Source organism: Oculina patagonica, chromosome 4, assembly GCF_052425735.1.
Source record: "Oculina patagonica isolate OP01 chromosome 4, crgOcupat, whole genome shotgun sequence".
Classification (NCBI taxonomy): Eukaryota; Metazoa; Cnidaria; class Anthozoa; order Scleractinia; family Oculinidae; genus Oculina; species Oculina patagonica.
In genome coordinates this window covers 43,345,228-43,370,929 of record NC_135761.1, presented here as the reverse complement: position 1 = coordinate 43,370,929, position 25,702 = coordinate 43,345,228, and the positions used below count along the sequence as shown (strand labels likewise).

General features: G+C 37.3%; 3 protein-coding genes across 5 annotated transcripts in view; all 3 read right to left on the bottom strand.

Annotated features, from left to right (window-relative positions):
* The window catches only part of LOC144650241 (uncharacterized), a 48,008-nt gene that overhangs the window by 5,054 nt on the left and 17,252 nt on the right, over nt 1–25,702 (bottom strand). The window lies entirely within an intron of this gene.
* LOC144650239 (uncharacterized) lies at nt 5,416–10,778 on the bottom strand. Of its 2 annotated transcripts, XM_078509895.1 has the most exons (4): nt 8,309–8,416; nt 6,845–7,178; nt 6,624–6,776; nt 5,416–6,038 (listed from the first exon to the last, which is right to left on the bottom strand). In XM_078509895.1, the coding sequence occupies exons 1-4, from the start codon at nt 8,330–8,332 to the stop codon at nt 5,494–5,496; spliced, it is 1,056 nt and encodes a 351-aa protein (XP_078366021.1). In that variant the 5' UTR covers nt 8,333–8,416; the 3' UTR covers nt 5,416–5,493. The 2 variants fall into 2 exon arrangements, with proteins under 2 accessions (XP_078366021.1, XP_078366022.1); XM_078509896.1 differs by lacking the exons at nt 6,624–6,776; nt 6,845–7,178; nt 8,309–8,416 and adding exons at nt 10,423–10,551; nt 10,644–10,778.
* On the bottom strand, nt 13,663–24,565 carry LOC144650247 (uncharacterized). Of its 2 annotated transcripts, none has more exons than XM_078509908.1 (4): nt 24,478–24,565; nt 15,931–16,258; nt 15,710–15,838; nt 13,663–14,632 (listed from the first exon to the last, which is right to left on the bottom strand). In XM_078509908.1, the coding sequence occupies exons 1-4, from the start codon at nt 24,499–24,501 to the stop codon at nt 14,088–14,090; spliced, it is 1,026 nt and encodes a 341-aa protein (XP_078366034.1). In that variant the 5' UTR covers nt 24,502–24,565; the 3' UTR covers nt 13,663–14,087. The 2 variants fall into 2 exon arrangements, with proteins under 2 accessions (XP_078366034.1, XP_078366035.1); XM_078509909.1 differs by lacking the exon at nt 24,478–24,565 and adding an exon at nt 17,536–17,612.

The window sequence follows — 25,702 nt, the reverse complement described above, 5'->3', positions numbered from 1 at the left end:
GTTAGTTCAGTTATTATTGCTAGGGCCTCCCGTCTAGGCCGTCGCCTCTTATTAGACTTTCTAACTAGAATTAGGTTAGCTTTTATGTGTTTCGCTTCTTGCGGGAAATGCCACGTGATTAACTAGTTTTGCACGAATCAATGACTTATCTTTAGTTAGTTTTAAGCTTATATCTACTTTATGTTAATCGAATTTCAGTTTACGGCTTTCGATGGTTGTACAACATTAAGATGTCAAGGGAATAAAAAGACGTGTATTCTACATCTGAGTGTTTCGATCACGAGCCCGTAGAATAGTCCTTACATTTTCGAAATCAAGACCGGCAACGACACCTCTTGAAACTCTTGAGAGTCGCCCGCCGCTACAAAGGAAATAATAGGTAAAAAGCCTTACCAAAATAGGCCTCTTTATCTCCATATTCAAACAAAATTCACTCTTATCACGCCAAATCGCAAATAGCCGTTGATCTCAATTGTCCAAAGCTTTAACTCACTAACTCTGCGTGTTTTACAAATATTCCCAATAATAAAGAAAATGAATTATTTACAATCTCTATCTGTTTTATGATGTTAAAGTTCTGTGTGCACGAAAATCGCCCAGATTAACCGGCAAAATTTGTCTTCTTAATTATATTTACAATAGGTATATTTCTTAAAACTTCAAGCTTTGGGGAAACCGGAAATCTATTCCAACTTTTGGACGTATTTGACAATTGTTATCTTCACGAGAGCCTTCATCATGATTTCAGTTATTGTTTGTGTCAATGTGTGTTTTGTTAGTTTTTGTAATTAAATTACCAGGAAAAATATCAGCCTAAAACAATTTTTTTAAAAGAATATCTATCCAACATCTAGCACTAATTTTGTGAAACCTAATGAAATTAAAGAGTGTATGTTAAAGCGTATAAAACGTTTGGCAGTAAGATACTCTATTTGCTTGGTTTTGATATAATTCGCATACATCAAGCGGAGGTCTGTATGTTATAAATTAGAAATTATTATTTTTTTAAAAACACAACAACGCTCTTCAGTTTTTAAAAATGTTTGATACAGCGTTGTTCTGTTTTGAAAGATAATTACGAAATTTGTACTGTCTAGACCATTCATTATTTTATATTCCTGATAAGGTACCAGTCTTTCACTTAAAGTTAACGTTGCTAAGTATGTTTAGAGTTTCTTATTTTCCGATATAAATAATTTAATTCAAACATTTTACAAACTCGTCAGGTCAAAAACAACCTTGGATTAGCCTCGTTTTTAAGGGAGAGTTTTTCTTTACGACTTTTATCCTGGCCTGGCGTAAATCTTACTATGGGGTTTTCCTCTCAAGCGTGATACATATTTTTTTGGGGGATTTTATTAAGCGTAATACATACTTGTTATAGCTTAAAATATAAAAATGGTTTAAACAGATCTAAAATCTGGATCTACTCTCCTTTTTGCTGCACAACAGTTATTTTGTATTCGAGGGAACCCAATTCTTGTTTTTTTACGTGACGTCATCAAAATTCTAAATCCAGAATCGCGAGCCCTCTGACTTTTTATCCTTCACTAGCTATTAGACGTCCTAATATCAATAGAGGCTAATCCAGGGGAATATCATTCAAAACAGCTTCATGTCATTTGCATTTGAAAAGATTACCCGCATTAGCCTACATTGCATGCTTGTTCCAGTCCAATAACGAGGATATAAGTATGGTCTACTATAAACTCAGCGCACGAAGATACCCCAGGTATCTCCGGGAGAAAGAGAGGCTTCTCCGCTTTCAAAATCATCACAGTCACGTTTTTCGGATTATGACGATATATTCAGCGCGCTAGGCGGTGAACATATCTGGTTTCAACTGTAGATTTAGAATAATAAGAAAGGTAATTCATTTAGACCTTAAGTGGTGCATTTAGGATGGTGTCATTATATATTGGAGTCGAATCATAATGGCTTATCTCATGCGTCAATTAAATGTTTTACTTTCTGTGACACAAATTATCCTTTATGTATCCTGTTCCTCCTAGATTAGATGCCATGCATATAAGCAAGTATGTATGTGTTGCTCTGGCAAAGCTCTGTTTGCTGGGATAATAAAAGACAAGACTACCATTTGGCAGATTTTGGCCACGGGTGTGGCCGTTTATTTTTTATATCAAGGATAGAAAGCTTAAAATATGGAAACCTTAAAGTATAATCCCAGCAAAAGTGAGGGAGAACCCGCCACAGCCCGCCATGAGGTACGAGTGAGCGTGCACCCCACCCGAACCCAAAGCGACAGACACAACCCACTGACAATGTGAAAGTAAAGAAGAGAACATAATTCTCACTAGCAATAACAGTAAAGAGTATGGCCACTGGAAATTCTCATGACCACTGTAGCATTTAGGACAAATTAACCCAATACCAAAACAAGCACAACTTAGAGTTTAGACCTATAAGCAACCTGAATGGCAATGGTAGGTTACAATAAGTGGGAAGTTTAGGTTAGACTGTATTCCATACTAAGTAAATTATAAGTATAGAGTTGCTATTTTTTTTTTAAACCATCTGTTTGAACACTAATTAATTTTGGCTTGTCATTTGCTGTACATCCAAACATACCTAGTAATACATTGTAGGTATTGACTGAGTGAATAATAATAATAATAATAATAATAATAATAATAATAACAGTTCTTAGCACGCACTTTATATACGTCTCAGTGCGTTTACATTTGAAATTTAAAAGTAAAAATATAAAAACCCGATTTCAATTACAATCAGATAGATCGGACTGATGAAATTGCTAGACTGAGATTAAGCCAAGGACTAAAATAATATCCGAGGCCCATTTATTTAACATGATATAAGATTGTATGAAAATGCCAAGCAGGGGGTAAAAGATATAAGCACATTCATGCGCTGATTCATTCAGGCCAGATAGATAGGTAGTTTTGTAAATTGTAACAAGAGAGTCTGTCCATGACACTTGGCCCCTGCGCAATTGTGATATGCCATTATAATATAATTGGTTGTCAACTAAGCCCTTTTTACACCTGTACTTTGAAGACTGACCCCAGTAGAGCTGAGCAAATGCAAACTAGATAACTAGTAAGTAAACGGAGGCCAGAAAAAACCTGCCACAAAAAACCCCGTAGGGAAAAATTGGTCAGGAAATCTGGGTAGGAACCAAGGCTCAAGCTCTAGCCCATCCTACAGGGCATTAACTTATGCTAAATTGTAATAAATATTAATTACTTTATACCAGTACAAGTGTGCTCACCCACCCCAAAAAGGGGAAAGGGGGACTGGAATTATCGCAATATGAGTCAAGGATAGAGTAATGCCAACTAGGGAATTTGCTTAAGTTATAAAAATATAAGTGGTCCACCACCATTTAGCCCCTGCTCAATTGTGCTGTCCCACTTATATAAATATATGATTAATCATAAGTATCAAGTAATGTTTGACAGGTCTTAACGTAAATTCAGGTTGAACATAAATTTTGATAAGTTATTGAATGTAGCCTCAAATATTTGAGTTATTCTTAAGGTCAGAAAGCAATTAGCCCCTGCCCGAATTCTACCGATCTCTTTACTACAAGTAAATGTTTAACCATGAATCCAGGACTTACAGCCCATGCGCGTCAACTTGGAACTAACTACATCCCAGTGGCCTTTGCTCGCACAATTTGATCCACAAATTAATTGGTTAGACAAGAATCAAGCAGCTCCAAAGAAAAGTTACTCTCGAGGTTAGCCATGGTATTTTGCAATTCCTAATTAACATATTTATGGTAAACGTGACAGCGTGCACTATTGAGTTACAGATGCACGCGGGACGTTGCTAAGCACGAAAGAAGTGTAAGAGTCGCCCAAATCGATAGCTGAGGGCTACTCTAGCCTCTTAAATGCTTAGCAAACCTCCCAAGTGTATCTGTAGCTCAATAGTGTACGCAAGGCGGAAGTTGACTGTATAGCCAAAGTGTGTATCAATATTGACAACAATAGGCGCTTTAAGATATACTTTCGTTCATACGGCGAGGCACTAGTACGGCTACAGTAACCGAAAAGGTTTGGGAAGAGTACATCTCGAAGTACATCCGAAGATGTTTCGACTTAATATCGATAAACTTTGGCTCATTGAGCATTAAAACTTGGCAAACTGTGCAAGCTGATTGGTCAAAAATTATATCAAGCGTGTGAATATCATTTTATCTACACATGTGTGATACCATTTTTATCGATTTGCTACTACTCGCTGTACCACTGTAGTTTATCTAATAAAAGCCTTTACTGTCCTGACAAAGTTTAAGAAAATCGAATTTTTCTTTCCTGTATAGGTATAGTCGATTCTTACAGCAAGCGCCTCTTAAAATGCCTAATGATTATCTACAATTGCAACGACTAATTGACAAGTAAAATGATTGAAAAGCGTATTTTTATTACATTTACGCATTTCAAAAGCCATGGCAAAAATTTCCATAAGCCTTTTTAATAAATGTGCCTGATCCTGTGTTTGGGGTACAAGGGAAGGACATCCTCCGATTGAGAGAATTTAGATCAATAAACTGAATCACAATGAAAGAAAAGAACTCTTTTGTCTTTCAGAAACTTACAAATGCTTTATATTTAATGTAGAACGGATTTTTTTCTTAGTTATAATATATGTTTTAACATTTTATGGCAAAAATGCAGCTTTTTTTCGTCGTGAAACTTTTGTATTCTTTGTTTATTTTGGTAACAGCTTTGCTATGTAAGTTAATCTCAAGTACAAAACATCACAACCGCAATCTTTAGTTCTAGTCAGTTTTGTCAGAATTATTCTCAGCTAAATTTACGGCTTTTAATTCCAAAACGAGATAGGGAAATTTTGCTGTCAAAGTTCAATACCCCTAAAGAACGATTTAGTCCATTGATGTTGTTATTTTCCAAATTTATAACGCTAGTGTAAAGCCAGTATAATTTACTACTTATTCGACCTTTCGCTTGCAGACCTGTTGCTGTTTCTGTTGCCATAAAACTTTTTTCAAAATGGCCATAATTTTTATTGGAAAGGGTGTGTTGTTGTGTATAATTTACATACTTCCTAATATTAGTTTACGACAGATTTCCTACATTTATCACTTTCATATCCATCCGCAGTTCATATATGAATTATTTCATATACATTACATCATTTCACTCCTCTCACGGGTAAAATATGAACTCACCTCCCAATGTGTGGCTTCAATAGCTCAGTTGATAGAGCATCGCACCGGTATCGCGGAGGTCACGGGTTCGAATCCCGTTGAAGCCCTGAATTTTTTTCAGGCTTCTTTATTCCAATTGCTTAAATTGGAAATTCACTGCGATGTTCATTTATCAAATTCATATCCATCCGCAGTTCATATATGAATTATTTCATATACATTACATCAGATTTCCTACAGTAAACTTAACGCCACGTTAAAGCAATATTAGTTATAATCACAACACTGAAAACAAAGTAAATATTGTCGAATAGAAACTTCAACTAATTATAAACTCAGCGCACGAAGATACTCCAGGTATCTCCAGGAGAAAGAGAGGCATCTCCGCCCTCCCTGTCATCACAGTCACGTTTTTCGGGCCGAGACAAAAAACGATGATAATCCCCACGTCTAAGTATCACTTTCATGATACGATTTGCCTTTGTATTTACTTGAGTTGCCCATTTACCATCCGCATTAGGATAACCAAGAATGTTACAATCTTCCGACAATGTAGAGTTGTCATCAGAGAGTACTGTAAATGAGTCACATGCCTGGGGCCGAGTTGATACCAGGTTTTCTTCTGTAAAGAACTTCACTGCCGCCTCCCCCAAGGAGTTCAAATTGGTCATGAAATGGATCACAGTTCCAACTTTCTTTTTGTGACAGTAGAATTGTAGCTGTTTGAAGCCCATCTCATTCCGTAACTGCTGCAAAGCTGTTCCTGTTAAGTATTGGCGATGATCACTGTAGTTAGAAAGACTCTTGAAGTCGTACCATGTGTCTTCCAAACGGAGATTTGATTCTGTGAATGAGATCATCTGAATAGCAGTCCAGCCACCTAGGGTTAAAATTGACTAATGTGAATGGACTACCTTTAAATTACTATTATTAGCGGCTGCTTATTTTAGCGATTTTATCGAGTTGGGCCAAAATCGCTAAATTTAGTACTCGCTAAAATTTAACTATATTGCAACGTTAGAAGGTCGGGCAACAATTAAGAAGGGTTGGAGAGAGCTGGGATCGCTGGTATCGTGGAAAATATGACTGATTTCCCTGACGAGGACCCACTTTCTAACATTTGCAATTTACTTTGTTCTTTCTGACAATGAAAATGTTCATTCAATTTTAAGAGACTCTGTTCTGTAACTGATCCATCTTAGCCGTATATTAAAAATGTTTTTTTTTTTAATTTTCGGAAAACCACTAAATTTAATAGTCGCTAAGTCTTGCTCAGAAAAAATCGCTAAAATTGGTAGTCGCTAAAAATAGTAACCTTTAGGTATATTCAACATTGTAATTATACTTGATTGCTGGTTCCAATGGAAAATTTGATATTGAGTAAATCGAGATGAGATGGAGTTTTAAGGAAGTGGCCATCGATCTCGTCTAAACTTTTTTGATCCTTTTTTGTTCTATGATTTACCTCCATCAGTTGTCATGTCGCAGTATGCAGTGTAAGGGTTTCCTGACGATGTGGGATCAATGGAATATTCTCCATCACCATTTGAAGGGTCCACGTCCTCGCATGAACGGTACAGAGTTTTATGTACTCCTAAAAGAAAACATAAACGGAACACTATATGATTAAAACTCAGTGACAAAATTTTCAAGGATTCCTTGCTGAACGTTAGATTTTTCAAATACCTTGTAACGGTTTTCTTTTTAAGCCCATGTACGTCGAGGACATATCTCGGCTGAAGAACTTTGATTCAGCTGAATATTTGGTTTTGTTGTTCAGATCACACTGTGAACCACTCCACCAGTAGTTTAAACTCATGCACTGTGAGTCATGCATGCACGCCATGATGCAGCTGGGATAGTCTTCAGTGTACACAGACTTGTATGTGTGGTTCAACAGTGCCATTCCTCTCTGAGATCGCTCTTCGTTGGTGTAGTTTGCAGTTGCACTTGCGATCTTGGAACAATAGTAGATCCAGAATATCGAAAACGTTGTTACTATCCATATTTCCCGCTTTTTCTAAAAAAGAAATCGAATTGCGAATTAAATTGTTCGTTCAGAGTTTCTCGTTGAAATGATTTTCATTGGATATAACGAATTTGTATAATTTCCAGAGGTGAATTCAATTCTGATTGGTCGAGAAGCTCGGATTATGACGATATATTTAGCGCGCTAGGCGATGAACATATCTGGTTTCAACTGTAGATTTAGAATGATAAGAAAGGTAATTTATTTAGACCTTAAGTGGTGCATTTAAGATGGTGTCATTATATCTTGGAGTCGAATCATAATGGTTTCTCTCATGCGTCGCTTAAATGTTTTACTTTCTCTGACACAAATTATCCTTTTGAAAAATGCAATGTATTATAAAAAAATCTAGAGGAAACAAAGAAACACTATATACAAACATTGTCTAATCGCTGGATAGTTTAATCTAGAAAAACACATTATATCTTATTGTGTCTTCTTTGGCCTCCTTCGGTTGCACACAAAGGGAAATTGTTGTTTTGGGAAACAACAATTACTAACTGCAAGGCCATTTTGCAAAATATTACTACAACATTGCATGATTCTAAATAGTGACACCAAATGAGTGTAGTACTCAAATTTACGTTTTCTGATACTTAATTATCAACAAAAATTTTGTTCCGTGCTTGTGTGTGAATCACAAACAAAATTAAAATTGAATGAAATAACTTTTTCATTCACCACTTGTGAAATGTTGCACGAACAAAACGTACAAATATTCAATTTATCCAAACTTTGGTTTTTTTACTTTGAACATTTCATGACAGCACGTAGAATGCTTTTCAGTTGTAGTTGACGCTCCAACCGATTTGCCTTTGGTAAATGGTAAACAACCGCAGGTGACAATAATTGACTCGTGGATAATGAAACTAAATTCGCTGGCCCAAAACTAGTAAGCAAGACAAGCATAAGAAACCTGTAATGAAACACTGAAATCCGTTTGGAACATCCAACCCGGATAACCGAACAAGTTTTTCAGAAATCCCGTTTAATTTGGAAATTTTCCATTTGCAAGTTCTGAAACAGCGTGTCCCATATTAACATTTCAAACAAAATTAACTGATTCTTTGGTAACAGGCAAACAACCAATAACTCATAAAACAAAAAAAGAAAATTCCTACCAAACTAAGTCGGTGAGTCTTCATAGTCGATTGAAGCTTAGTACCATTATCGGCAAATTGTGGTTCAGCTCAAAAAAGCATGAAGGATTCCGAATAACGAAAAAACACAAATATTTAGAATAATGAATAATGTATTAAGAGTAATGAATTGCAAGCCAATCATTGTCTTGCATTTTTCTCCCTTGCAATAAAATCTTACAATATTCATTTTTATACTATCTGATACACAAAGTGGAACTGATTCCTTTTTCGTCATAAATATTAAACGCTTTTCTTACCTGCATGATAGCTTTCATCTTTTTTGTTTCTGTTTTCTGTTAATTGATTTAAGTTAATAACCAGAACAAAATAAAGCATCAGAGTTACTATGTACAAATATTTTCTCCTTTTAGAGTATAACGTGCACGCAGAAACATGTCAGTTAACAACTCGCCACTAACAAGTGGTCTACAGCTTTGTGGTCTAAAGGGGACGATATTTATATCCATCTCGAAATCGATGATCTTCTGCAGAAATTTTATAAGCATAAGCATAACTTTACTTAGAGTGGATCCCTCACTGAGCTTTGGTTTCGGTGTTTTTAATGAGATGCAACAGCTGATTAAAAGGCTAATTTATACAAATGATTCTTTACAACTACATATTATTCAATAAATTTTATAAAAACAAAATTAGCCCTCTCTCTCTCTCAAGAGTGTATTTCCAGTTCTTTCGCCTCTTGGAGGGCGAAAAGTACCACCTTTTAATCGCCAAAGTATTTAGGTACTATGGAAACGAAACTTGTATGGTATATGGAGCATCAAAAGTTGCTTATTACGGTGGCATTAATTATGACGTTATCCACAACAACATGATGCATTAATTCTCTTCGTTTTATTTTTAACTGTAAAGGCTGGTTTTCACTGAACATTACTATGAGTATGAGCTCACAAGAAGAATGAATGTACGTTTTATTTTCAAGATGCCCTCAGGTGACTTAAGCGTGAGCATAAGAGGAATGAGGGTTTTCGATATCGGCCATTCTCGTTCCCAGAGGCCGCGATCCTTCTGGTCAGCACCAGGAATCGATCCCTGGTTCAGACCAGAAGGATCGCGGCCTCTGGGGACGAGAATGGGTATCGGCATATGCCTTGCTTAGCTTATGTTTGTTTATTCCCAGTGAAAAACAGCCTTGATGTTTAATAAGCCATAACATTAATATTCCAAAACTATATCATGTTGGTGAAAGGAAACGAACACGAACTAGCTTAGTTATCGTCGACTTCCAAACAGTGAAACAACAACTACACCTGTGTAACTTGCCGTTACGTTTTGTTGGCTGGTACGGCAGCCGTCTCCTATCAATAATCGAAAAATTTTACGGTAACAAATTCCGTTACAAAATCCTCAGCGCACGAAGATACCCTAGGTATCACCAGGAGAAAGAGATTCCTCTCCAGTATTAAAATCATCACAGTCACGCTTATTGGGTCGAGAATTAAAACGACGATATGCCCCACTTCTAAGAATCGCCTCCATGATACGATTTTGCGCAGTATTATGTTTAGTTGCCCATTTTCCACCTGTCCTCGCGATCGGATAACCAAGTACGTTACAATCTTCAGACAATGTAGAGTTGTCATCAGGGAGAATTGTATACGAGCCACATGCCTGGGGCCGAGTTGATACCAGGTTTTCATCGGTAAAGAACTTCACTACCGCCTCCCCAAGGGAGTTCAAATTGGTCATGAAATGGATCACAGATCCGACTTTCTTTTTGTAACAGTAGAATCGTAGCTGTTTGAAGCTCATTTCATTTTTTAACTGCTGCAAAGCCGTTCCTGTAAAGTATTGCCGGTGATCACTGTAGTTAGAAAGACAGTCTTGAAGTCGTACCATGTATCTTCCAAACGTAGATTTGATTCTGTGAATGAGATCATCTGGATAGCAGTCCAGCCACCTAGGGTTTAAATTGACCGATATGAATGGATCCTATATTCAACATTGTAATTTCACTTGATTACTAGTTCCAATGGAAAATTTGATATTGGGCAAATCGAGATGAGATGGAGTTTTAAGGAAGTGGTCTTCGATCTCGTCTAAACTTTTTGATCCTGTTTTGTTCTATGATTTACCTCCATCAGTTGTCATGTCGCAGTAAGCAGTGGAAGGGTTTCCTGACGATGTGGGATCAATGGGATATTTTCCATCACCATTTGAAGGGTCCACGTCCTTGCATGAACGGTAGAGAGTTTTATGTATTCCTAAAAGAAAACATAAACGGAACACTATATGATTAAAACTCAGTGACAAAATTTTCAAGGATTCATTGCTGAACGTTAGATTTTTCAAATACCTTGTAACCGTTTTCTTTTTAAGCCCATGTACGTCGAGGACATATCCCGGCTGAAGAACTTTGATTCAGCTGAATGTTTAGTTTCGTTGTTCAGATCACACTGTGAACCAGTCCACCGGTGGTTTAAACTCATGCACTGTGAGTCATGCATGCACGCCATGAGGCAGCTGGGATAGTCTTCAGTGTACACAGACTTGTACGTGTGGTTCAACAGTGCCATTCCTCTCTGATATCGCTCTTCGTTGGTGTAATTTGCAGTTGCTCGTACGATCTTTGAACAATAGTAGATCCAGAATATCAAAAACGTTGTTACTATCCATATTTCCCATTTTTTCTAAAAAAAAAAGTAGAATTGCGAATTAAATTGTTCGTTCAGAGTTTCTCGTTGAAATTATTTTCATTGGATATGACGAATTGGTATAATTTCCAGAGGTGAATTCAATTTTGATTGGTCGAGAAGCTTGGATTATGACGATATATTCAGCGCGCTAGGCGGTGAACATATCTGGTTTCAACTGTAGATATGATTTAGAATAATAAGAAAGGTAATTTATTTAGACCTCAAATGGTGCATTTAAGATGTTGTCATTATATCTTGGAGTCGAATCATAATGGTTTCTCTCATGCGTCACTTAAATGTTTTACTTTCTGTGACACAAATTATCCTTTTGAATAGTGCAATGTATCATAAAAAAACTAGAGGAAACAAAGAAACACTATATAAAAACATTGTCTTATCGCTGGATAGTTTTAATCTAGAGATACATATTATCTCTTGTTATCTCTTCTTTGCCCTCCTTCGGTTGCCACAAAGGGAAATTGTTGTTTTGGGAAACAACAATTACTAACTGCAAGTCTATTTTGCAAAATATTACTACAACATTGCATGATTCTAAATAGTGACACCATATGAGGGTAGTGCTCAAATTTGCGTTTTCTGATACTTAATTATCAACAAAACTTTTTTCCGTGCTTTTGCGTGAATCACAAACAAAACTAAAATTGAATGAAATAACTTTTTCATTCACAAGTGGTGTTGTTGAATATTGAAATGTGGCACGTACAAGAGGTACAGATGTACCATTTACCAAAACTATGGTTGTTTTACTATGACTGAGCATTTCATAAGAGCACTTAGAATGCTTGCCAGTTGTAGTTGACGTTCCAACCGATTTGCTTTTGATAAATGGTAAACAACCGCAGGTGGCAATAATTGACTCGTGGATAATAGAACTAAATTCGCTGGCCCAAAACTAGTAAGCAAGGCAAGAAACCTGTAACACTGTAACACTGAAATCCGTTTGGAACATTCAAACCGGGAAAACCGGACGTAAGTTTTTCAGAAATCCCGTTTGATTGGAAATTTTCCATTTGGAAGTCCTGAAACAGCGTGTCCCATATTAACGTTCCAAACAAAATTCACGAATTCGTTGGTAACAGGCAAAAAAAACAATAACTTTAACCTACCAAACTTAGTCGGTGAGTCTTCATAGTCGATTGAAGCTCAGTACCATTATCGGCAAATTGTGGTTCAGTTCAAAAAAGCGTGTGGGATTCCGAATACCGAAAAAGTACATATATTTACAATAATGAATAATGTATTAAGAGTAATGAATTGATAGCCAATCCTTGTCTTGCAGTTTTCTCCCTTACAATAGAATCTTACAATATTCATTTTTTAGTATTTGTTACACAAAGTGAAACTGCTTCCCTTTTCGCCATAACTATTTAACTACTTTTAACTACTAAAAATTTTCTAGACTGCATAATAGCTTTTATCCTTTTTGTTTCTGTTTTTGTTAAATGATTTAAGTTCATTACCAGAACAAAATAAAGCATCAAGATTAACATGTGTAGATATTTTCTCCTTTCAGAGTATAGCGTGCGCACAGAAACATCTCGGTTAAGATCTCGCCACCATCAAGTGGTTTACAGCTTTGTGATCTAAAAGGAACGATATTAATATCCATCTCGACATCGATGACCTTCTTCTGCAAAATTTTTGTAGGCATAAGCATAACTTAATTTAAAGTGGATCACGAACTGAGGTTGGGTTTCAGTGTTTTTTAATTAGATGCAACAGATGATTAAAAGGATAATTTATACAAATGATTCTTTTCAACTACATCTTATTCAATAATTTTATTAAAAACAATTAAATTAGCCCGTTTTCTCGAGAGTGTATTTTCAGTTCTTTCACCTCTTGGAGGGCGAAAAGTACCACCTTTTATGTCATTAAAGATGTGAATATTATTCATCGTGGTGTCCCTATCAAAGAGGCTATCCAAATAAGACTTCATTCTAATAACATCAATAGAGACAGCGGAATTGAAATTCCTGAAGCATGGATACCTACGATCAGAAACATAACAGCCGTTCAACTACAAAGCGGACCTCTGGAGAACATCATCTGTTAGTCGGAATAATAATGAGGATGGAAGTGCACCAATCACAGCGAACCAACGTGCACCAATAGCGACGCGTAAACAATCGACCTTATCGCCTGATGAAGACTAGCAGTATTGCAGTCGAAACGTCGCGATCAACATCTCAAAGCGGTTCTATCGTGAGTCAAACGAACAAACGTTCATTCCTACTACCTTTTAATCGCCAACGTATTTAGGTACTACGATAACGAAACTTGTATGGTATATTTAACAATTATCCTGCGAAATCGCGCGGAATATCGCCTGATACTTAGCCGACGAGGCCGTAGGCCGAGTTGGCTTAAATCAGACGATATTCCGCAAGATAGAGCAGGATAATTGTTTTATTATTCAACAAATCGTCAACGAAACACATTTTGCAGATAGAAAAAGTGTAATTATGCAGCGCGTTACATGACTTTGGACGAATCTTGGCAACCTACGTATATCGCAGGATATCTGTTATGTACGGATGACAGATAACGTTAGCATTTTGACCATATATGGGAAGCGCGCGCATTTGTTGAATAATAAAAAGCAGTAAAAGTTGCTTATTACGGTGGCGTCAATTATGACGTTATCCACAACAGCTTGATACATGAATTCTCTGTGTTTAATTTTAACTGTAAAAGCTGGTTTTCACTGCACATTAGTTTGAGTATGAGCTCACAAGAAGAATTAATGTTCGTTTTGTTTTCAAGATTCCCTCATGTGAGGGCATAATAGCATAGGAGGGATAAGGGTTTTCGTTATCGGTATTTCACTCTGCTTAACTTATGTTTGTTTATTTCCAGTAAAAAACAACTTTCATGACTACAAACCATAACATTAAAATGCCAGAACTATATATTGTTGATGAAAGAAACACAAACGGTTTAGCTTAGTAATCGACGACTTCTAAACACTGGAACAACAACTGCACATGTGTAACTTGCTGTTACGTCATGTGGCTGGTACGGTAGCCTTCTCCTATCAATACTCGAAACATTTTACAGTAACAAATCCCGTTACAAAAAATTCAGCGCACGAAGATACCCCAGGTATCTCCAGGAGAAAGAGAGTCTTCTCCGCTTCCAACATCATCACAGTCACGTTTATTGGGTCGAGACGCAAAACGACGATCTGCCCCACGTCTAAATATCGCCCCCATGATACGATTCTGCCCAGTATTAGGGTCAGTTGCCCATTTTCCATCCGCATAAGGATTACCAACAAGGTTACAATCTTCAGACAATGTAGAGTTGTTATCTGTGAGAACTGTATACGAGCCACATGCCTGGGGCCGAGTTGATACCAGGTTTTCTTCTGTAAAGAACTTCACTGCCGCCTCCCCCAAGGAGTTCAAATCGGTCACGAAATGGATCACAGTTCCAACTTTCTTTTTGTGACAGTAGAATCGTAGCTGTTTGAAGCCCATCTCATTCCGTAACTGCTGCAAAGCTGTTCCTGTAAAGTATTGCCGGTGATCGCTGTAGTTAGAAAGACTGTTAAAGTCGTACCATGTATCTTCCAAACGTAGATTTGATTCTGTGAATGAGATCATCTGAATAGCAGTCCAGCCACCTAGGGTTAAAATTTTCTAATGTGAATGGACTACCTTTAGGTTACTATTATTAGCGGCTACTTATTATTTTAGCGATTTTAGCGAAATGGGCTAAAATTCCTAAAATTTAACTTTATTGCAACGTTAGAAGGTCGGGCAACAATTAAGAAAGGTTGGGAGAGAGCAGCTGGGATCGCCGGTATCGTGGAGAATATGACTGATTTCCCTGACGAGGACCCACTTTCTAACATTTGCAATTTACTTTGTTCTTTCTGACAATGAAAATATATGTTCGTTCAATTTTAAGCGACTTTGTTCTGTACCCGGCTGAACATTTACTTCCATCTTAGCTGTATATTAAAACTGTTTTTTTCTTTTAATTTTCGGAAAAACGGTAAATTTTATAGTCGCTAAATCTTGCTCAGAAAAAATCGGATGTTCAAACTCATTTCAAGCCTACAGAAAACTTTCCAATACACGCACTTCTCTTCGTGTCGCCCTTTCAAAGGAGAGGCCTTTCGTTTGCTGAGAACAAACTCGGTTAAAGAAATTTTCGAGTTACGAAAACTAGAATTTCTGACTCGATTACTCGAACGAGGATACCCTCGGGAACTCGCCGAGAAAATCTTAGCCGAAGTAGACTTCTCAATACGATCTGAGGCGTTACTTAACAAAACTGCAACATCCAACAATGTTTTGCCATTTGTCACTACTTTCAACCCGGCTGCACCGAATCTAAAAAAAGATTCTCATAAAACACTGGCATCTCTTAACTGAGGTCAACAAACTCGCTCAAACATATTCTAAACCTCCAATTGTCGCTTATCGGAATTAAAGGACAAGTCTCTGAAAGACATTTTAGTCAGAGCAAAAATTCCTTCCCAGATTTAACAACAACATTTAGGAGTTATACACGGTAAGGGTCGAGTGACAATATTATAAAATAAAAATATTCAACATTGTAATTACATTTAATTACTGTTTTCAATGGAATTTGGGATATTGAGTTAATCGAGATGAGATATGATGGAGTTTTAAGGAAGTGGTCTTCGATCTCGTCTAAACTTTTTGACCCCGTTCTGTCCTATGCTTTTTACCTCCATCAGTTGTCATGTCACAGTAAGCAGTGGATGGGTTTCCTGACGATGTGGGATCAATGGAATATTCTCCATCACCATTTGAAGGGTCCACGTCCATGCATGAACGGTACACAGATTTATTTATTTCTACAAGAAAAGATAAATGGAACACTATAAGATTAAAACTCAGTGACAAAATTTTCAAGGATTCATTATTGAACATTAGATTTTTCGAATACCTTGTACTTCTTTTCTCATTAAACCCATGTACGTGGAGAACTTATTACCGCTGAAGAACTTTGATTCAGCTGAATATTTGGTTTTGTTGTTCAGATCACACTGTGAGGTATGCCACCAGTAATTGAAGCTCTTGCACTGTGAGTCATGCATGCACGCCATAAGGCAGCTGGGATACTCTTCAGTGTACACAGACTTGTATGTGTGGTTCAACAATGCCATTCCTCTCTGAGATCGCTCTTCGTTGGTGTAATTCGCAGTTGCTCTTACGATCTTCGACCAATAGTGGATCCAGAATATCGAAAACGTTGTTACTTTCCACATTTCCCCCTTTTTAAAAAAAAATAGAAACAAAATTGCAAATTAAATTGTTCGTTCAGAGTTTCCAGTTAAAATTATTTTCATTTGATACGACGAATTATAACCATCGATTTAAACTTTGGAATACCTGTTGGCTGAACAAAGACCTTAAACTGTATATTGTCTAACGGAGTTAATCTAAATCCCGATAACTCGAACCTTTTTGATTCCCTTCCATGTCAATTTCTTACTAATTTTACCCTCGATAACTCGAATCCCCGATGACTCGAACCTTGTTCGATTACTCTTGAAGGTTCGAATTATCAGGTTTCAACTGTAGACTTAGAATAATAAGAAAGGTAATTTATTTAGACCTTAAGTGGTGCATTTAAGATGTTCTCATTGAATCATGGAGTCAAATCATAATGGCTTCTCTCATGCGTCGCTTAAATGTTTACTTTCTGTGACACAAATTATCCTTTTGAATAGTGCAATGTATTATATAAAAGCTAGAGGAAACAAAGAAACATTATATACAAACATTGTCTTATCGCTGGATAGTTTTAATCTAGAGAAACATATTATATCTTATTATTTCTCCTTTGGCCTCCTTTGGGTGCCACAAAGGGAAATTGCAGAAGATTGTTTTGGGAAACAACAGTTACTAACAGCAAGTCTATTTTGCAAAATATTACTACAACATTGTATGATTCTAAATAGTGCCACCATATGAGGGTAGTACTCAAATTTACGTTTTCTGATACTGACTTATCAACAAAACTATTTTTTCCGTGCTTGTGCGTGAATCACAAACAAAACTAAAATTGAATGAAAAAACTTTTTCATTCCCAAGACATAGTGGTGTTGTTGAATATTGAGATGTGGCACGTACAAGACGTACAAATATACCATTTACCAAAACTATGGTTGTTTTACTGTGAACATTTCATGAAAGCACGTAGAATGCTTGCCAGTTGTAGTTGACGTTCCAACCGATTTGCTTTTGGTAAAATGATGGTAAACAACCGCAGGTGAAAATTGACTCGTGGATAATGAAACTAAATTCGCTGGCCCTAAACTGGTAAGCAAGGTAAGAAACTTGTAACGAAACACTGAAATCCGTTTGCAACATCCAAACCGGGAAAAACGGACGTAAGGTTTTCAGAAATCCCGTTTAATTTGGAAATTTTCTATTTGGAAGTCCTGACACAGCGTGTCCCATATTAACGTTCCAAACAAAATTCACGGATTCGTTGGTAACAGGCAAACAACCAATAACTTTAAAAGGTAAAAAAGAAAATTCCTACCAAACTTAGTCGGCAAGTCTTCATAGTCGATTGAAGCTTAGTACCATTATCGGCAAATTGTGGTTCAGCTCAAAAAAAGCATGAACGATTCCGAATAACGAAAAAACACAAATATTTAGAATAATGAATAATGTATTAAGAGTAATGAATTGCAAGCCAATCATTGTCTTGCATTTTTCTCCCTTACAATAAAATCTTACAATATTCATTTTTATACTATCTGTTACACAAAGTGAAACTGATTCCTTTTTCGTCATAAATATTAAACGCTTTTCTTACCTGCATGATAGCTTTCATCTTTTTTGTTTCTGTTTTCTGTTAATTGATTTAAGTTAATAACCAGAACAAAATAAAGCATCAGAGTTATTATGTGCAATATTTTCTCCTTTCAGATTATAACGCGCTCGCAGAAACATGTCGGTTAAGAACTCGCCACCAACAAGTGGTCTACAGCTTTGTCATCTAAAAGGAACTAAATTTATATCCATCTTGACATCGATGATCTTCTGCAAAAATTTTATTAGCATAAGCATAACTTTATTAAAAGTGGATCACGCACTGAGCTTGGGTTTCGGTGGTTTTAATGAGATGCAGCAGCTTATTAAAAGGTTAATTTGTATAAATGATTCATTTCAACTGCATGTTATTTAATAAACAGTGCACAAACAAATTAGCTCTTTTTCTTAAGGGTGTATCGCGCTTTTATCGCCTTTTGGAGAGCGAAAAGTACTCACTTTTAATCGCCAAAGTATTTACTATGGTAACGAAACTTGTATGGTATATGAAGCATCGAAAGGGGCTTATTTTGGTGACGTCAATTAAGACGTTATCCACAACAACAAGATTCATGAATTCTCTTTGTTTTATTTTAAACTGTAAAAGCTGGTTTTCACTGGATATTAGTTTGAGTATGAGCTCACAAGAAGAATGAATGTACGTATTGTTTTCAAGATGCCCTCATGTGACTTAAGCGTGAACATAAATGGAATGAGGGTTTTGGTTATTCGTATTTGACTCTGCTTAGCTTATATTTGTTTATTTACAGTGAAAAATAACCTTGATGTCTAAAAGCCATTACATTAAAATGCCAGAACTATATAATGTTGGTCAACGGAAACAGAAACAAACTAGATTAGTAATCGTCGACCTCCAAACAGTGAAACAACCTTAATGTCTAAAAGCCATTACATTAAAATGCCAGAACTATATAATGTTGGTGAACGGAAACAAACATGAACTAGCTTAGTAATCGTCGACTTCCAAACAGTGAAACAACAACTGCACATGCGAAACTTGCTGTTTCGTCTTGTGGCTCGTCGCCTAACTATAATTGAAAATTTTTACAATGACAAATCCCGTTACACAAAAAATTCAGCGCACGAAGATACCCCAGGTATCTCCGGGAGAAAGAGAGTCCTCTCCACTACCAAAATCATCACAGTCACGCTTATCGGGTCGAGAATTAAAACGACGATCTGCCCCACGTCTAAGTATCGCCCCCATGATACGATTTTGCCCAGTATTAGGGTCAGTTGCCCATTTTCCATCCGCATTAGGATAACCAAGAATGTTACAATCTTCAGACAATGTAGAGTTGTCATCAGAAAGTACTGTAAATGAGTCACATGCCTGGGGCCGAGTTGATACCAGGTTTTCTTCTGTACAGAACTTCACTGCCGCCTCCCCCAAGGAGTTCAAATCGGTCATGAAATGGATCACAGTTCCAACTTTCTTTTTGTGACAGTAGAATCGTAGCTGTTTGAAGCCCATCTCATTCCGTAACTGCTGCAAAGCTGTTCCTGTAAAGTATTGGCGATGATCACTGTAGTTAGAAAGACTGTTTAAGTCGTACCACGTATCTTCCAAACGTAGATTTGATTCTGTGAATGAGATCATCTGAATAGCAGTCCAGCCACCTAGGGTTAAAATTGACTAATGTGAATGGACTACCTTTAGGTTACTATTATTAGCGGCTACTTATCTTAGCGATTTTAGCGAAATGGGCCAAAATCCCTAAATTTAGTACTCGCTAAAATTTAACTATATGACAACGTTAGAAGGTCGGGCAACAATTAAGAAGGGTTGGGAGAGAGCTGGGATCGCCGGTAGCGTGGAGAATATGACTGATTTCCCTGACGAGGACCCACTTTCTAACATTTGCAATTTACTTTGTTCTTTGTGACAATGAAAATGTTCGTTCAATTTTAAGCGACTTTGTTCTGTAACTGAACATTTACTTCCATCTCAGCTGTATATTAAAACTGTTTTTTTTTTTTTTAAGTAAAACCAGTGAGCAGCACGTCTGCGAACTACTTGAGTTGTAAAACTTTTTTATTTTCTCCTACGCGTTTCGTGTGACTAGCGCACACTTCTTCAGGGAGTTTAACAATACAATCAAGTATACCTGTATAATTATATACCTAGATACAATTATGCATTTCGCAAAAAACAACACCTACGGATATGCGTATACAAACCGCTAAGTAATGCGTCTAGGAAACAGGCGGAAAAATATTAAAGGTGTGACATACTTTGAGTGTGACATAACTATTGGGACCCACAGTTTAAGCTTAAACTGTGGGCCCCAAAAATAAGCTAAAGTAACAGTAGACTTGTAACAAACACTGAGTTCAATCCAAATCTGGAAGCATCTGGCTAATAACATGCTTGATACGTGCGTGACTACAGTTATATGTGGTTTTGAAGACAATAGCCTTGTTAACCTTAGACCTATTTTTAGGTTTTTGTATAAGCCACCTTCTCCTGTCACTGTATCTTATTTCACGAAGCAGTGGGAGCAGAAATCTAAAAGTATAACCCCTAACTCGTAGCCGCCTCCAGAATTTCTCCCTGGTCTCGGAAAAAGACTCAAAGGAAGAACTATTTCTAGCATACCTCATTAATTCCCCCTTAATAAAGGCTTTCTTGTTGCTAGAAGGATGAAACGACTCGAAGGGTATATATAGATATTTGTTAAGAGGCTTTTGAAATGTTGAAAACTGCAGTACGTTTGTTGTAGCGTCCCTATAGAGAAGCAGATCCAGAAAGGAAATGCTACTATCGCTAATACAATAAGTAAGTTTAATACGATCTGTTTTGTTGTTAAGAGTGTCCAGAAATTCTAGAAGGGTATCTTTGGGGCCAACCCAAATGGCGAAGATATCATCGATATACCGCCGATAAAGAGTAAGATAACTAGAATATTGCTCTACGATATATTTCTCATAATGATACATAAATGCATTGGCTACCGTGACAGCAAATGGGGTGCCCATGGCGATACCATACTCTTGATGAAAGATGTCGGAGCTAAACTCCGAGGACAAGAAATTATTCTCTAAAACCAGCCTAGCGAGCTGAATCAACAATGGAGTCTCGGGCGCTAGAGCCTCTCGAAGGACGAAGTCGAGGGCTACCAATGCTTTCTTGGTATCCACATTGGGATAAAGGGAAACAACGTCCGCGGTGACAAGAAAGCAATTGGAGTGAGGCAGAACCGTGTTCTCCAATAATTGAATTAACTCGCTAGAATCCCTAAGTACAGTAGGCGTACGTAGTTTAGGCTTGATAAGCTCATCAACAAAAATGCTGATAGGTCTAGTAATATATGAATGACTAGCAGCAATAGGTCTGCCCACCATAGGTGTTTTATGTATCTTAGGGATAACATAAAATTTAGCCGGAGTTATAAAATGATCGTAACTACGAAGGAATCTAGCGACATTAGGAACAATTAACTGACAGTAAGTTGACATAAGCTGTTCGCGACGCTTAATAAACATACCACTCTTCCAGGGTGATCTTGGAATAAGAGAGTTCATCGCTCAGATGTCTAAGTGTCTCATTTTTCACCCAGTCTGTTGACATCAGGGCAGGGCCTAAGTTCTTGTCGGTTGGAAGAACTCTGACCGCTTGATTGCTTTTTAGTTCATTGAGCTCAGCTCTATCCTGTCTTGAAAGATTGTCCTTCCAGTGCGGTTGGTTTTCTGAAATGTTCCTTCGCAGAGCTTTACGCAGATGAAAGAGTTTGTCTTCGTGTTCTGGGTCCTCTCGGGGCGGATTCCAGCCGGTGGGAACGTACAATCGTGGATTGAAATTTGGATCCTGTGGCTGATCTACGAATAACGCATGAAGGCGAACTCTGCGACAAAAGTATTTGATCTGTAAATCAAACTCAGCTGCAGTAGGGGATTTGAGCGAGGGCCTGAACTTATTAAGTCGCATACCCAAAACCCTGGACTGCCGCTCAGAAAGATCAATGTTAGTGAAGTTGTGGATTTCCGAGTTTCGAGGAAGCCAGTCGTACAAGGGTCGTTTCGCCATTTTGAAGAGCCGCTTTTCGTGGACGGAGCGACAGTCTATTTTGCGGGGCCGGAACCTTTGTCTTTGACGTTTTTTTGCCGACGACCTGGGACTTTCAACCCGTTTGGCCGAGTTCCATCGTGGTGACTTGGGCGACTTGGATCTTCCCTGCTGCTTGGTATGCTGTTTTTGTCCTTTCGGTCGGTTCTGCGGCGATTTGGATGTAGTTTGTCGACGCGACTTTTGCTTTCGTTGCTTCGACCGACTTGACCTGCCAGGGTTGTCCGAGAAAGAGACCTTTCTTTGACGAGCTGGTCCCTCTTTTGCGAGGTGGATTTCCTGGCGGATAATTTCCCGAATCGAAGGCTGGTCTGCGACGAAAGGCTCGTTCATCTCTACTTCTCGCCCTTTGCTCTCTTTACGGGTGATCTCCGCTTGTAGAGACTTGGAGGCTCGGGCGACGGCACTGTCGGAAGACGGTTTAACCACGAACTTTGCTGCCGCACCGACGAGAATTTCCACTTGGTTGGAGGTGATTTCTTTTTCTTTTGAGAGATGGGTTCTCCACTGAGCGATGGTACCATCTATGTCCTTTTCTCGCTCTTGAATCGCCTCTTAAACTGTGGGCCCCAAATAGTTATGTCACACTCAAAGTATGTCACACCTTTAATATTTTTCCGCCTGTTTCCTAGACGCATTACTTAGCGGTTTGTATACGCATATCCGTAGGTGTTGTTTTTTGCGAAATGCAGAATTGTATCTAGGTATATATACAGGTATACTTGATTGTATTGTTAAACTCCCTGAAGAAGTGTACGCTAGTCACACGAAACGCGTAGGAGAAAATAAAAAAGTTTTACAACTCAAGTAGTTCGCAGACGTGCTGCTCACTGGTTTTACTTAAAAAATTTCGGAAAACCGCTAAATTTTATAGTCGCTAAATCTTGCTCAGAAAAAATCGGATGTTCAAACTCATTTCAAGCCTACAGAAACTTTCCAATACACGCACTTCTCTTCGTATCACCCTTTCAGTGTTAAAAAGGGTTTTATCAAAGGAGAGGCCTTTCGTTTACTGAGAACAAACTCGATTAAAGAAATTTTCGAGTTACGAAAACTAGAATTTCTGACTCGATTACTCGAGCGAGGATACCCTCGGGAACTCGCCGAGAAAATCTTAGCCGAAGTAGACTTCTCAACACGATCTGATGCGTTACTTAACAAAACTGCAACATCCAACAATGTTTTGCCATTTGTCACTACTTTCAACCCGGCTGCACCGAATCTTAAAAAGATTCTCATGAAACACTGGCATCTCAAAACTGAGAACAACAAACTCGCTCAAACATTTTCTAAACCTCCAATTGTCGCTTATCGGAAGGACAAGTCTCTGAAAGACATTTTAGTCAGAGCAAAAATTCCTTCCCAATGACGTCTTTGAAGTGCTGAACGACGACAAAGCAGAAAGCTCGAGCAAAATTAAATTAATTTGTTTAATCTTAACTTTTTCTGAAATTATGTTTTCCCCTATCTAGCTCGAGTGCGAACTGTAAATACAAAGTGACTCACATTTTTTAAAGGTGTTTCAAACATCTTTTTTGCCTTAGTGAAGCTCACTTTTACACTGAATAGCTACACTGACTAGAGATGATTTAGTGTACGTTAAAAAGAGTTAAAAAATGTCCACCGAATTATTCCACAAAATTTGCGTACGTGAGCAACCCATTTGAGTGCGTCGATGTTAAGACAAATACAAGCAAGAAAAGTGAGACGGGAATATTTGTCCACAAAATACACTAACGTGTCTTTTGTATTAAGCAAAACGATGAGCGGGATCGCGAAATAACTGTTTATTCTAAGAATATTTATAAACTCTTAATTAAATTTTAGGCTATGAGTTGTTCTGCCTCGGGACTATATTATTTTTGTTGTACCGTAAGACATTCATTTTATCCATGAGCGATTTAAATTTGTCTTGTATCTATGGTCCGGCGTATACATTAAAGCTTTGGCCGCATATTTATATCAGAATGGACACAGTCAGTGAAAATAAAATAAAGGGGAGCTCCGCTTTAAGGCTTGCCTAAATCTATATATTACTTAATTGTCAACAAAACGTTTTTTCCGTGCTTGTGCGTGAATCACAAACAAAACTAAAATTGAAGGAAATAACTTTTTCATTCACAAGTGGTGTTGCCGAATATTCAAATGTGGCACGTTCAAGGACAAATGTACCATTTACCAAAACCTATGTCTCTTTTTTAGTTTGAACATTTCATGAAAGCATCAAGAATGCTTTCCAAATGTAGATGACGTTCCAACCGATTTTTTTTTTTTTTTGAAAAATTGAAAACAACCGCAGGTGACAATTGACTCGTGGATAATGAAACTAATAATTTCCCTGGCTCAAAACAAGTAAGCAAGGCAAGAAACGTGTAATGAAACACGGAGATACGTTTGGAACATCCAAACCGGGAAAACCGGACGTAAGTTTTTCAGAAATCCCTTATATGTTTTGGAAATTTCCCATTGCCAAAGCCTGAAACAGCGTGTCCCATGTTAACATTCGAAACAAAATTTACGGATTCTTTGGTAACAGGCAAACAACCAATAACTCATAAAACAAAAAAAGAAAATTCCTACCAAACTAAGTCGGTGAGTCTTCATAGTCGATTGAAGCTCAGTACCATTATCGGCAAATTGTGGCTCAGCTAAAAAAGGATGAACGATTCCGAATAACGAAAAATCACAAATATTTACAATAATAAATAATGTATTAAGAGTAATGAATTGCAAGCCATTCCCTGTCTTGCAGTTTTTTCCCTAACAATAAAATCTTACAATGTTCATTTTTATACTATCTACTACACAAAGTTGAACTGCTTCCTTTTTCGCCATGCAGTTAAAACTGCATGTTAGCTTTTATCTTTTTTGTTTCTGTTTTCTGTTAAATGATTTAAGTTCATAACCAGAACAAAATAAAGCATCAGGATTAACATGTGTAGATATTTAAGAGTATAGCGTGCGCGCACAAACATGTCGGTTAAGAACTCGCCACCATCAAGTAGTCTACAGCTTTGTGAGCTAAAATGGACGATATTTATACCCATATCGACATCGATGACCTTCTACAAAAATTTTATAAGCATAAGCAAAACTTTATTTAAAGTGGATCATGCACTGAGCTTGGGTTTCGGCGTTTTTAATGAGATGCAGCAGCTGATTAGAAGGCTTATTTATACAAATGTTTTTTTCAACTACATGTTATTCAATAAACAGTGCACAAACAAATGAGCTCTTTTTCTTAAGGGTGTATTTTCGCTTCTATCGCCTCTTGGAGAGCGAAAAGTACTCCCTTTTAATCGCCAAAGTATTTACTATGGTAACGAAACTTGTATGGTATATGAAGCATCTAAAGGGGCTTATTTTGGTGACGTCAATTAAGACGTTATCCACAACAACAAGATTCATGAATTCTCTTTGTTTTATTTTAAACTGAAAAGCTGGTTTTCACTGGATATTAGTTTGAGTATGAGCTCACAAGAAGAATGAATGTACGTATTGTTTTCAAGATGCCCTCATGTGACTTAAGCGTGAACATAAATGGAATGAGGGTTTTGGTTATTCGTATTTGACTCTGCTTAGCTTATATTTGTTTATTTACAGTGAAAAATAACCTTGATGTCTAAAAGCCATTACATTAAAATGCCAGAACTATATAATGTTGGTCAACGGAAACAGACACGAACTAGATTAGTAATCGTCGACCTCCAAACAGTGAAACAACCTTGATGTCTAAAAGCCATTACATTAAAATGCCAGAACTATATAATGTTGGTGAACGGAAACAAACATGAACTAGCTTAGT